Here is a 14,566-nt window from a genome sequence, read left to right on the forward strand (position 1 = left end):
GTGGTGCTGGAGGCTCGGAGGAGCAAGGCAGAGCTGGGGGATCAGAAGACTGAGGTGGAGCCAGTGGGACTGAGGGCCAAGGTGGAGACGTAGGGAAGGAGGTCCCCAGTGGAGCTGACAGATCGGAGGGACGAGGCACAGCCAGAGTATCGGAGAGCCAAAGTGGAGCCAGGTGACTGACAGACCAAGGAGGAGCCGGATGGATGAGGGACCCCGGCAAATCCGACAGGCTGAAGGACCGCAGTGGAGCCGAGGGAACGCAGAGCTGAGGCAATGTCGAGGGACCGACAGGCCAAGGCGAAGTCCAGGGCTCAGAGGGTCCAGGCGGGGTCAGAGGGCCGAAAGTTCCCCTTGTTTGCTCAGGAGAACTAAGGGTGGGTATAAGGGTGGGAACCATCTCCAGGTCCAACTGCTCAGGTGTGGTTGTGATGTGGCATGGAGCAGGCTGAGGCGTTGCTGTGACGTGGCATGGTGCAGGCTGAGGAGTTGCTGTGACGTGGCATGGAGCAAAAGATGGCACTAGCTCAGCGACCATGATGAGGAACTTTGGCTTGGCAGCCATGACATGGAACTCTGGCTCGGCGGCGGCCAGGTTGTGGAACTCTGGCTCGGCATCTGCCTCCCCCACGGTGAACGTGGAACCAATGATCTGTAGGGCAAGGTTGATATATTGAGCCAGGCTGAGGGAACTGTGACCACCAGACATCAAGGAGGAGATCGGCTCCCTTAACCCCACCCTATAAATGTCCTTAAGAGCGACCACATTAAAATCCACCTGGCTGGCCAGAGCACAAAAGTCCTCTATGTACTCCTCCTACGATTCCCCTGACGTAGCCATATGAGTCGAACTGCTGGGTTCATTATTCGGTCAAGTATTCTGTAACGTTGCTGGCACAGACAATGATGAAGATGATGACGAAGTGTAGAGAACCCAAGTGCAGTTTATTTACAAACGTGATAACCTATGACCCTAACTACAAATGTGAAACATAAAACATAAACATGACTTGACTGTAAACATGACTTGACTATAAACAACGTTACTATGCACATACACATTCACATTCAATACTTGACAATGGACAATAGCAAACATGAGGGCTTAAATACTAGACATGGGAAACATCAACCAATGAACAAACAGAACCCATAACAAGTTAATTAAACAATAAACCGATGAAAACATGACACATGAACATGGAGGGAAAACAGGAATCACATGACAAGGGAAACAGGAACTAAACATTTCAAAATAAAAGACATGAATCAACAAAATACACATGACACAAAAGAAAAGAAATAAAATAAACACACACAACAAATTAATATAGCCAGGTATTAAGGAGTGGGTATTCATTGCCCTCAATTATTATTTCAGATGTTAGGATTGTCCCTGTTTCTGTCTATACACTATCCATTTCCACCAGTCACTGTAAAAGGTGTTTTGCTTCAGTGTAAGGGTGTAGGTACATTTTTCCATCTCAAAGATTTCTTCTATAATCCAGAGCCATTGTTTTCAATTCAGAGTAGTGTCTTTAAACCAGTTCTGTGTTACAGTCTTTTTACTGGCCACTAAGAGTTTTTTACAGAGATATTGGTCACTTTTTGGTATTATTCCTTTAATGATTCCAAAATATAAAAATAAACAGATTTTAGAGATTCCATAACCGAATATCTCACAAATGGTCCCATGGACCTCTTCCCAGAAAGATTGAATTTTTCCACAACTCCAGAATATGTGTGTATGGTCTGCCGTCTGCTGACCACACTTTCTCCATGTCTGTGATGTGGAAGTTTGTTTGCCTGAAATTTTGGGGGTGATGACAAAACATATTTGATTCTTCCAGGAGAATTCCCTCCAAATTTGTGAGCTAGTGGTAGTGTGATGTGTTCTCCAGATGTCGTAACAGATTTTTTCTAGGATTACTTCCTTTAACTCGTTATCCCATTTTGTTTTTATATATAATGTGGATGAGGGGTCACATTCTGCCAGTCCTCGATATATCGAGGATATTATTCTGGGTAAAGGATTTCTGTATGCATCTGATATCAGTTTGATGAGAGGGTGCATCTCCTGTTTATCTCTTACTTTTAGTTTTTTTTTTTTTTTTTTTTTGTATAGTAATCTCTCAATTGAAAATATCTAAACAGATCTCAATTTCCTAGTTCAAAACTAGTTTTTAATTATATTGAATTATATTTGAATTATATTGCACATTGCTGTAATTCCCTTCTCACTCCATCATTGGAATGATCGTTTTGTCCAGGTTTAAATTCCTTGTCATGTGTTATCCATTTTAATAATCCAATCTCTATTTCTATTTTAATTTGTTTGTTGATCGAGTGCCAAATCTTCAGAAAGAATAGCGTTATTGGGTCTAGTTTCACCTTAATATGTCCAGGGCTTTCTGTTTTCCCTATCAACATTTGTATTTGAATACCCTGAATTTTTGTTTCAATTTCCTTCCACCTAGCCACATAACTATTAGAGCACCAACATAAGAGGACATAGCTGTGCTGCATAAAAGATTGAGATTTGGTAGTGCTATACCTCCCTTTTCTTTGGATAATTGTAGTGTTGCATAACACACTCTAGGTCTCTTACCTCCCCATATATATCTACTTATTAGTTTATCCCATTTATTAAATTGGTCATGTGAGATTTCCACAGGGAGCGATTGAAATAAATATAATAAGTGAGGCAGGATATTCATTTTGACACCTTTTATCCTATCACTTAAGCCAACAGGGTATGTAGACCACCTCTCTATATCCTTCTCTATATTATGATTAACTTCTCTGTAGTTGGCTTCATATAATTTATTTAGGTCTTTAGTATTTATACCTAAGTATTTCAATCTTTTTGCTTCCCATTTAACCTCATATTTTTGTCGGAGTTCCACATTTGGTTTGCTATTAAACATAAGGATTTGAGTTTTTGTTACATTTAATTTATAGCTAGCATATTCGTTGAATCGTTCTAATACTTGCATATGTTTTGTGACATTTTTTACTGGCTCAGTTAGATAAATCATTACATCAGCCGCAAACAAACTAATTTTATGCTCTGCACCATTAATTCTCACCCCTGGTATCGTTGAATGCTGTCTAACAAGTTGGGCCAATGGTTCTATATACATGGCGAAGAGAGAGGGACTAAGACAACAGCCTTGTCTGGTTCTTCTCTCTAACTTAAATCTCTCTTTTAGATATCTGTTCACTTTTACTCTGGTTTTGGGGTTCCGATAGATATAATTAATACAATGTATTGATTTATCGTTGAACCCCAGTCTTTCTAGTGTTAGATATAGAAAATCCCATTGGACCCTATCGAAGGCCTTCTAGGCGTCAAGACTAATTAAGGCGACTCATAGCTTATTTCTTTGGATCTTATTTATTATATGAAGCGACCTTCTTGTATTCTCTTGCATTTGGTGACCTTTAACAAAACCTGTTTGGTCCTCATCTATCAGGTCCGATAAAAAGGACTGCAGTCTGGAAGTTATGATGGAGCTATAAAGTTTATAATCAGTATTGAGTAATGATATTGGTCTGTAATTCTGACAATATTGCTTATTTCCCCCCCCCCCCTTTCGGAATAACTGAGATTCTTCCTTCCCTGATTGGGGGGGGGGGGGTGGATGGGGGGTTTGCCTTCTTTTAGTATCCAGTTAAAAGTATCCTTTAAAAGTGGTGCTAGTTCTTTATCAAAAACTTTGTACCATTCCATTGGGAATCCATCACTGCCTGGTGCCTTACCAGATTTTTATTTTCTCATGGCTTCGTGGAGTTCTTTTGGGGTTATTTCAGCAGTCAGTAATTTGTTTTGTATATTGACAATAGATGGTAGATCTAATGATTCGAGAAACTTCTTTATGTCTTCCTGATTTATGTTTGAGGTCTGTTTGTATAGTTCCTCATAATAATTAAGATATTTCCAATATCTCTCGATTCATATTTAAGTTGATTTGTTCTAGGATCTCACACCTTAGTAACACAGTTAATTGCCATTTGTTTTCGCATTCGTGTAGCTAATAATTTAGTGGCCTTCGGGCCCGCTTCATAGTAGGTCTGTTTTAGAAATCTTGCTTTTTTCTCAAACTCCATCTGTAATAGCTCATTCTTTTTTTTTCCTCACCTCCTCTGTGATGCATTATTCCTTTATCTGTGCCTTGTTTGTTTAAGCTCCAGTCACCTTAATTCTGCGGTAAGCTTCTCATATTGTACTATTCGCTCTTTTTTAAGGGTGCTTGTAATTACTATTAACTTCCCTCTAATCACCGTTTTGAGTGCAGCCCATACTATGGAGGGGTCCACTTCCCTGTTATTATTTTCTTCTAGGTACCTTTGAATTTCAATTTTAATTTCTTCTACTATCAACTCATTATTTAAAATACCTAGATTTAATCTCCACAGTGTATTTTTTTTTGCCTCTCTCCTAAAAAAAATCTTCAGATAGATTGCACTGTGGTCTGATATATCTGCTACTCCAAGTCGACATTCATTAATCCAGTATCTATTTTATGCTTGTGTGAGAAATGGTCTATTCTTGAATAGACTGAATGAGTAGCAGAGTAGTGGCTGTAATCCCTCTCCGAGGGATGTAGTTCTCTCCAAACATCAATTAGTCCCATTTCTGTGCATATGTTATGATACTAGTTAGAAAGTTTCTGAATATTTAACTCCTGTCATTTCTCCAATGATTTCCTGCTCCGTATCTTTATGTATCCTAATTGTTATCTTCTTTTGTGTGCAATGCCTTTTATGATGTCGTCGGACTTCTATGTCAAAAAACCGTGCAGCCATTTACGTGCCCTTTTACTTGTCTCCGTGTTTTTCTCTCTGCCCACCTTCTGCCATGCTGCATTTATTCTTGCTTTGAGTCATTCCGCAGGCCGAGGGGGGAGACTCTCTTCACTGGGTTCAGCTAGTTAATAGCCTCTGTCCCACAGGTCTTTTTCTACCTCATTCGTGTTGTTGTATATTGTTATCCCATCAACCCAGTGGACCCGCATCTTAGTAAATGGAGTCTGGAAGTGAATGCCTGCTTCTTTCAGGGCGTTTTTGGCTTTAGCATAGGACTTTCGCTGTTGTACCATGGCTGTTGTGTTATCATGATCGAAGAAGATCCTCTTCTCACCCATCATGATTCTCTTTTCCCAGGCCCTTCTCAAGACCATATCTTTGGTCAAGTATTGTAAAAAGTTCACAACAATTGACCTTGGGGGCTGGTCGGTTTTAGGCTTTGATGCCAGCACTCTATGAGCACGCTGAATTTGCTGGTCCATGTCTATTGCGAGTTTCCTCTGCAGGAATTCATTAAAAAATTGTGCTGTGGCTCCTTTCTCAGTGTCTTCCGGTAATCTGTAAATGTGCATGTTATTTCTTCTGGACCGCGATTCTAAGTCATCTAGCTTTTTCCGTATTCTTTTGTGTTCTTGTATAAAGTCTTGCAATATGTTATCCATCTTGGAGTTCCAGCACTCTATTTCCTCAACACGCATCAAAGTAGCTTCAACTTTAGCATTTTGCTCCTTTATTTCGTTTGTTGTTGATGCCAATTTTTGATTAATGTCCTCTTTGAATTCCTCCAGCTCACATTTCATCTGCATTTTAAGTTCGTCTTTGAATGTTTTGAGCTCAGATTTTAGTTCATTTTGGAGGTCGTGTATCTGTCTGCTTATATTCTTCATGCCTGCACGGAGCGGATCTGTAGATCCCGGTCGCCATCTTCTGTCTTTTCTTGCATATTGTCTGTCTCTGCTAGATTGGAGTCTTTATCTTGCTTGACAGGGTTCCTTTTAGATTTAGCTTTCGTTCCTCCGCTAATCCTTAAATGTTATGAAATATTTTAACAGTGGTTTTCAAGTTTAGCTGTGATTTTTTTTAAACTGACTTGCGAGAGCTCGCTATTTAGTCTGCTATGCCTTTTTGTTACCGACCGGAAGTCCATCTTTCATCCAAATGAACCCATCTGGGAGGTTTGGTACCTCTCCTTACCAGTTCCCTGCTAAAACTGCCTCACTTTTATCCCAATTAATTCTTGCTGAAGAGATAGTTTCAAAAACCCTCAATGTCTTTAATAATGTATCCACATCAGTTTGCTTATTGAGTATTATGATGACATCATCAGCATAAGCAGATAAATAAAAAGTGCTTTTATAGGCTTGTAGCGATATCCCTTCTAGAACTCTTCTCAATTTATTCAAAAGTGGTTCTATTGCCAAAGTATAAAGTATCCCTGTCAAAGAACAACCTTGTCTTACCCCACGACACACTTTAAAAGGAGCACATAAGCCACCGTTAACTTCTAGTACTCTGAATATCACTGTGTAAAACTTTAAAATAAGCTATAAAATCAGAGCTAAAACCAAAAGCTTGTAAAGCCTTCCACAAATAGTTGTGTTCCACACGATCAAAAGCTTTTTCTTGATCTATGGAAATCAAACCAATATCTACACCCAATATTTAAGAGACATCAAATAAATCTTTAATTAGATAGATGCTATCAAAAATTTATCTGCCAGGCACACAGTAGGACTGGTCAGGGTGGATGACCTCATCCAAAACTCTACCTAGTCTAGTAGCTAACACTTTAGAGAGCAACTTATAGTCACAGCACAATAAAGACACAGGTCGCCAGTTCTTTATGTCTCTCAAATCACCTTTTTGGGCAAAAGAGTAAGGACCACTCTCCGACAGCTCAGTGGCAGAAGCCCTCCGACAAAACTGTCACTGAGAACTGCCAGCAGATCCTCCCCTATCACAGACCAAAAAGCTTTATATAGTTTCAACTGGGTTGTGACTCAAGATGGTGCCGAGTATGACTGCTGCGTTGCGAGCTCCGACACAACACTGTAGTGTTTTGTTTGTTTTGTTTACAATTCTTATGTTTTTTGTACTGGATGTTGTCTGCCTTATCGTCTATGACAGAAAAACACTTTTGGACATTGGTTCAGCAATTATACACCGCAAACCAGACTTCAAATTCCTCAATGCCAACTCGCTGTTTACAAACATGCCAGCTGAGCCCTTTGTCTGGGCTACCCGGCCGCGGAAACGCAGGAGGAAAAGGGGAAACAGAGCTGGCTTTCTCATCAGAGTAAGACGTCGTGCAAATCGACCCCCGCTACCCAGTATTCTACTGGCAAATGTTCAGTCTTTGGATAACAAGCTCTGCGAGCTGAAAGTGCGGATCTCTTTCCAATGAGAGACGAGGGACTGCTGCATTATCTGCCTAAAAGAAACTTGGATGTCTGCTGAGATTCCAGATTCAGCCATTGAACCCGCGGGGTTCTCCGTGCACCGAGCAGACAGAGCGAAAGACCTCTCAGGTAAAAGCAGAGGTGGTGGTGTATGTTTTATGATCAACAAATCCTGGTGTGATCAAAGGAATGTACATTCTATCAAGTCTTTCTGCTATTTTGATCTGGAATTTCTCATGCTTCTGTGTCGACCATTCTGGCTACCGAGGGAATTCACAGCGGTCATTATCACTGCTGTGTACATCCCGCCACAAGCTGACACAGACCGGACACTCTGTACTGGACGGGATTATAAGCAAGCAGGAAACCGCGCACCCTGAGGCCGCGTTCATTGTGACCGGGGACTTTAATAAAGCCAGTTTAAAATCAGTCGCACCAAAATACCACCAACATATTAGTTTTAACACACGAGGGGACCGGGTTTTGGATCATTGCTACTCACCCTTCCGGGGCGGCTACAAATCCCTCCCACACCCACCATTTGGCAAATCGGACCACTCTTCCATTCTGCTTCTGCCCGCTAACAGGCAGAAACTGAAACAGGAAGCACCCACCCTCAGAACGATCCAGTGCTGGTTGGACCAATCAGACTCTACGCTACAAGACTGTTTTGATCACGCAGACTGGGAGATGTTCCAGTCTGCCTCTGATGACGACATCGAGCTTTACGTTGATAGCGTAACACGTTTCATCAGAAAGTGCGTAGAGGATGTCGTTCCGACCAGAACAATACGGATCTATCCAAACCAGAAACCCTCCCTCACTTGACCCATTGCAGTTTGCTTACCGCAACAACCGCTCCACTGATGATGCCATTGCATCTACAATACACACTGCTCTCTCCCACCTGGAAAAAAAGAACACTTATGTGAGAATGCTGTTTGTAGACTACAGCTCAGCATTCAACACCATAGTGCCCTCCAAGCTTGATGAGAAACTCCGGGCTCTGGGCTTAGAATAGGCAGCAACATCTCCTCATCACTGACCCTCAACACTGGAGCCCCGCAGGGCTGTGTTCTCAGCCCACTCCTGTATTCCCTGTACACACATGACTGTGTGGCAACACACAGCTCCAGTGCCATCATTAAGTTTGCTGATGATACAACGGTGGTAGGTCTGATCACTGACAATGATGAAACAGCCTACAGAGAGGAGGTGCACACTCTGACACACTGGTGTCAGGAGCACAACCTCTCCCTCAACGTCAGTGAGACAAAGGAGCTTGTGGTGGACTTCAGGAGAAGAGATAAAGAACACAGTCCCATCACCATCAATGGAGCACCAGTGGAGAGAGTCAGCAGCTCCAAGTTCCTCGGTGTCCACATCACTGAGGAATTAACATGGTCCATCCACACTGAAGTCATTGTGAAGAAGGCTCATCAGCCTCTTCTTCCTGAGATGGCTGAGGAAGTTTGGAATGAACCGCCGCATCCTCACACGGTTCTACACCTGCACTGTAGAGAGCATCATGAACCAGCCGACTTCATGACAGCTTCTTCTCCCAAGCAATCAGACTTTTGAACTCTTGATCTCCCACGGTCAAATACATCAGCACTGCACTTTATTACTCTTATATCTCACACCAGACTGTCATAAATTATATTATTATTATATTATATTCTCTCTTAACAACTTACTATCAACTGACAGCCTGAATGTCAATACAGTACAATACAACCTACTGTACATTCTATATATACTATATATACTTTTTTTTTAGTGTATAATGTGTATTCTATATTGTGTGTATTGTATACTGTACATTGTATGTTATTATTTATATATTGTGTTGTGTGTAATTATGTGTATATTAGATTTTAAACTGTGTTGTAATCTGATGTTTATTGTAAACTGTCTCATCACTGTCACGACTGCTATGTTGCTCGGAACTGCACCCAAGAATTTCACACACTATTGCACTTGTGTATATGGTTGTGTGACAATAAAAGTGATTTGATTTTGATTTTGATTTGATTCCGTCAATCCCAGGCGCCTTGCCATTCTCCATACTTTGGAGAGCTTCATGCAGTTCTCCCAGGCCTATAGCCCTTTTGAGTGCTGCATTAGTCTTAAAAAAAAACAGCTGTTCAGCAACCCGGTTTTCCCTGTGCTCACAACTATAAAGCTTTGCATAAAAACTGACTGTTCTTTTCTGTATTTCAATAAGGTCTGATACAAGAAGACCAGTTTCAGAAAATAAAGAATGTATAAAGCATTTTTGGCCATTCTTTTTTTTCTAAACTAAAGAAGAATTTTGATGGTACATCCATCTGGTCTATATTCTTAAAACGTGATCTAACCAGCACCCCCTGTGCCATCATTCTTTGTAATTCAGACAAAACAGATAAAAAAAAAAAAAAAAAAGGGATTCAATATGTGTTTGACTTCCACTTGACTGTGCCACCTTTTGGAATTTCAGAATTTCAGCTTCTAAAATGTTTATAGATTTAATTATATCTTTTGTGACACTGTGAGTGTACTGTTGACATAGTTGCTTAATTTGTGTTTGACCAAACTCCCACCATTTTTGTAAAGTCTTGAGACTGAGATTTTTCATTCCTAAAATTTTCCAAAAAGAATTTGAATGTATCGTTAAAATGTGCATCACTTAATAAAGTTGTGTTAAAATGCCAGTAAGCACTTTTTGGCTTGACAGAGTTTAAAGCTACTGTACATATGACTAGACTATGAAACAGTTGTTAAAAATACTAAGATGGTGTTTAAAACTATAGAATATATCTAGTCTTTCTAATGATGATAGGTTATCATGGGCATGTGCCCATGTGTACTGCTTCAAATTCCCATTAAAATTTCTCCAGACATCACATAAATCATTTGCTTCAATCATCTGAAGGAGCTGCCTGCGAGAAGGTAAATATGGTTCTACATGATTTCTATCCACATTTCTTTCCACACAGTTAAAGTCTCCACCTAGAAATAAATGCTTTTCACTATTACATTTGTCTAAATTTGCACAAAGAGTATCTAAAAACACCATTCTTTCTGTTGGTAAAGTTGGGGCATATATACAAATAAAAACAAAGGCATGGTTCTCAGACTGGGCTCCTAGCAAATAAAATGTAAAACTCCTAGCAAATAAAATGGCAATACCTCCACTAAGTGAGGTTTTGTGAATTAAAAAAGAGAGACCACTCCATTCTTTAGTCCACTCAACAGCATTTTTTTTTCATCGCTATGTGTTTCCTGTGCAAATAATACATCAAGTTGTTTCTGTTTCATGATTTCATATCTTGCTGCTCGTTTTACACAGTCTCTAGCTCCATTCACATTTAAGGATGCAATACGGATGTCACCCATGAAAAATAAATAATAATAAAATAAACATAAACCATAAAGAAAAAAGCAGCCAATAAGGGCAAAAAACCAAACAAAATTAAGCCAGTTTACTGCCATTATTCAGCTGGTTTTGGAGTTTTGTGACAATTTTTTTTTTACAACCGATATACCTCTTTGTGTGTAAAACTTCCCTCACTCATGAAATTCCTAGTATTTTCTACAAATCGTTTAAGATCTGGAAAATATTCAGCAATCTTCACCCCCCTCAGATTTTTTTTTAATCAATTTTAAAAACTTCTTAATTTCATCAGTACCATAATCATGACATGTCCATACACTCTGGAAACATTGTTATCTGGACAAGCATGAACTAAATGCCCAGTTTTGCCACAGCCAAAGCATTTGATCATATCAGTGGTTTCAAAGACAGTATAGTCAAATTCATCAGCTCTGAATTTCAAATTCAGGTTAAGTTCTGTTCTGTTATCTTTCAAGATCATGTAAGTAAATCTCCTGAAAAATACTACGTTTAATTAGATCAGATTTACTTCCGAAAGTTATCTTTTTCACGGGAGTAAACAACTTTCCGAAGCATGACATTTCTTTGGTTAACATTTCATCCTTAATGAAAGGCGGAACATTAGACAAAGTGACTTTCTTAATGGGGGTGGAAAGGGGAAGCACTGGGGTAAACAGACCGCAAATTACTACTCCCTTCTCCACTACCTCATTTACGTTCTCTACTGAACTCAAGAACAAAACAATGGCGTTATTCATTTTTGATGCCACTAAAACACATTTATGGCCAACAACATCTCCAATGGCCAAAATGCACACTTCCTTATTCACTGCAGACACCACCTTCACTCCATAGTGCTGTGTCAGAGAATCTAAAGCATTCACACCCTGGGCCACCATGCTTCCCAGTGAAAGGCTGGTTGCTGATGCCCGAACTAAGAGCTTTGTTTCACTACCCGATTTATAACAGATATAAAACTCAAATAGTAGAGAAAATGAAAAAGTTTGAAAGAGAAACAATTGTTTCTGCAACAGCGGGCACAACTCATTCGCACTCACCACATGCTCCACACCACTCACTCAACAAATGCTCGCACATGCACAGAGAGAAAAGAGAGAGAGAGAGAGAGAGAGAGAGAGAGAGAGAGAGAGAGAGAGATTTCTGTGTGTTATTTCAGATAAAATGACTTTCAGCACTTTGAGTAAGTTAATTTTCTATAACTGTATGGTTATGAAGTAGTTCAGGTTTGTTGATCTCATTACAGTTTCATATCAAAGAGTCAAATACACACAAGATTCACAGAGTCGTACAGTGTAGACATTGATCAAGCAAACAAATAAATATTCAGACTATTTTAATTAGTTTTAAGATCCATGAAAGATTACACAACAATTACAATCAGAACAATAAACTTATTTTGAGTCTCAAACTTTATATCCCACAATGTATTTCATCACAGATGTGTGAATTGTGTTTCAGGTGAGCTGAATGTGATGTCATCATTTGTGTGTTTGTGTTTTTATAGTGTGGATCATGGAGGAGAGTTCAGGATTACAGCAGGACTACACAAATGTAGGTCTACACACACACACACACACACACACACACTGGTTTAGTGATTGTTGTGTTATTAGTGTTTTTTCTCTTCTTGTGTTCAGATGTCTGTGATCTCACACTGGATTCAAACAACACACACACACACACACACACACACACACACACTGGTTTAGTGATTGTTGTGTTATAAGTGTTTTTCCTCTTCTTGTGTTCAGATGTCTGTGATCTCACACTGGATTCAAACACAGCAAACACTCAACTCATTCTGTCTGAGGGGAACAGGAAGGTGACACATGTGAGAGAGCGTCAGTCATATCCTGATCATCCAGAGAGATTTGACTGGTATCATCAGGTTCTGTGTAGAGAGAGTCTGACTGGACGCTGTTACTGGGAGACTCAATGGAGTGAGACAGGTGCTGTTATATCAGTGTCATATAAAGGAATCAGCAGGAAAGGAGGGAGTCATGACTGTTGGTTTGGACTCAATGTAAACTCCTGGAGTCTGTTCTGCTCTAATGAAAGATTCAGTGTCTGTCACAATAATAACTTCACTGACATACATTCCCCTTCACACAACTGTAAGAGAGTAGGAGTGTATGTGGACTGTCCGGCCGGCACTCTGTCCTTCTACAGCGTCTCTGACACACACACACTTACACACTTACACACATTCAACACCACATTCACTCAACCCCTCTATGCTGGATTTAGAGTTTATCCTGATTCCTCAGTGTGTCTGTGTGAAATTGAACATCAGAGACACACACACACAACTGGATGAGTGACTGTTGTGTTATAAGTGTTTTTCTCTTCTTGTGTTCAGATGTCTGTGATCTCACACTGGATTCAAACACACACACACACACACACACACACTGGTTTAGTGATTGTTGTGTTATAAGCGTTTTTCTCTTCTTGTGTTCAGATGTCTGTGATCTCACACTGGATTCAAACACAGCACACACACACACACACACACACACACACACACATATGTTGGTTTAGCTATCATTATGAGGACTCTCCATAGACATAATGATTTTTATACTGTACAAACTATAGATTCTGTCCCCCAACCCTAACCCTACCCCTAAACCTAACCCTCACAAAAAACTTTCTGCATTTTTACATTTTCAATAAAACATCATTTAATATGTTTTTTAAGCAATTTAAATTATGGGGACACTAGAAATATCCTCGTAAACCACATGTATAGCATAATACCCTTGTAATTACCAGTTTGTAACCTAAAAAAATCCTCATAAACCATTTAAACCTGCCCCCCCCCACACACACACACACACAACCCACACACACACACACGCATACACATACCATGTTTTTATATTATTGTGGGGACTCTCCATAGACTTCCATGCATTTTATGGATTTTATATAGATCTAATGATAATTTCTATTCCCTACCCCTAACCCTACCCCTAAACCTAACCCACACAGAAACCTTTTTGCATTTTTACATTTTCAAAAAAACATCGTTTAGTATGTTTAATAAGCCATTTCCCACATGGGGACTGCTGGCTGGTCCCCACAAGGTAGGTTTTCTCAGGTTTTAATATCCTTGTGGATGTAGTATAAACATGGTTACCACACACACTGTCATGGCAGATTCTCCAAAACAGCCATCGAAGCACAGTCGAGTCAAAGATTTCTCAGAGGCGCAAAGTTCTGATTCCAAAAATAGACTTTATTATAAAAATAACAAAGCAAAGATGGTTCATGAAGCATCTGAAGTTATATTTTGGAACATGCCTTTTTTTTTATACAGTTTCTGTTCCCTTTGACGTTGGCCTCTTTGTCCAATAAAATGAATCCATGATATCATCCAATAATATCATCCAATAAAATCTTATGCCACAGTTATTTACATCATCACACCTTCTAACAGGACATCCTGGCTTAACTTACTTCAGTGGTGGCAAAAGCATAACTATTTTATTTTATATGCATAAAACATACTGTAATCACTTCATATTGTTACATATTTTATATTAACTAACAATCATTACTTTCTGCATTAATTTGATTAGTATATTAAATGATTTCCCTTATTTCAGTTTATTGGTCACACACAACACATCCCTGTGAGATGGAGAAGTGTGTGTGCTGCCACATGTGTTTTCTTTTTTTATCCTTGAGACTTCCTCTTGACGCATGCATCCCGATTCATCCAAATACTCCCAATTACACATATTGTCTGCATCAAATCATGCATTGTCTGACTCTATTCTATTAAAAGCATTCACAGAAAGGGCCTTAAAAGGAGACACACAGACAGAATGTAATTCTCCCCAGAGAAGCCAAGCTGCATTTGTCCATCGATTTGCACTCTGATTATTAAACTGAGTATATGATAATTAAATATGTAACATATTGAATAACATTCATAATGCAGTTTATCATAGTATGT

The 14,566-nt window shown here is 39.6% G+C and overlaps 1 protein-coding gene across 4 annotated transcripts in view; it reads left to right on the top strand.

The window, feature by feature from the left end:
* Positions 1–13,411, top strand: part of LOC127432446 (NACHT, LRR and PYD domains-containing protein 12-like) — a 612,890-nt gene extending 599,479 nt beyond the window's left edge. For 3 of the 4 annotated variants that reach the window (XM_051683537.1, XM_051683539.1, XM_051683541.1), the window contains 2 exons: positions 12,107–12,153; positions 12,354–12,948. In XM_051683537.1, coding sequence (XP_051539497.1) covers positions 12,107–12,153; positions 12,354–12,919 — 613 coding nt within the window. In that variant the 3' untranslated portion in view covers positions 12,920–12,948. Of the gene's footprint in view, positions 1–12,106; positions 12,154–12,353; positions 12,949–13,063 lie in introns of those variants that run through there. The other variant, XM_051683543.1, reaches the window with a different exon arrangement.
* The last annotated feature ends 1,155 nt before the right edge of the window (positions 13,412–14,566 follow it).

This window comes from Myxocyprinus asiaticus, chromosome 42 (genome assembly GCF_019703515.2).
Source record: "Myxocyprinus asiaticus isolate MX2 ecotype Aquarium Trade chromosome 42, UBuf_Myxa_2, whole genome shotgun sequence".
Classification (NCBI taxonomy): Eukaryota; Metazoa; Chordata; class Actinopteri; order Cypriniformes; family Catostomidae; genus Myxocyprinus; species Myxocyprinus asiaticus.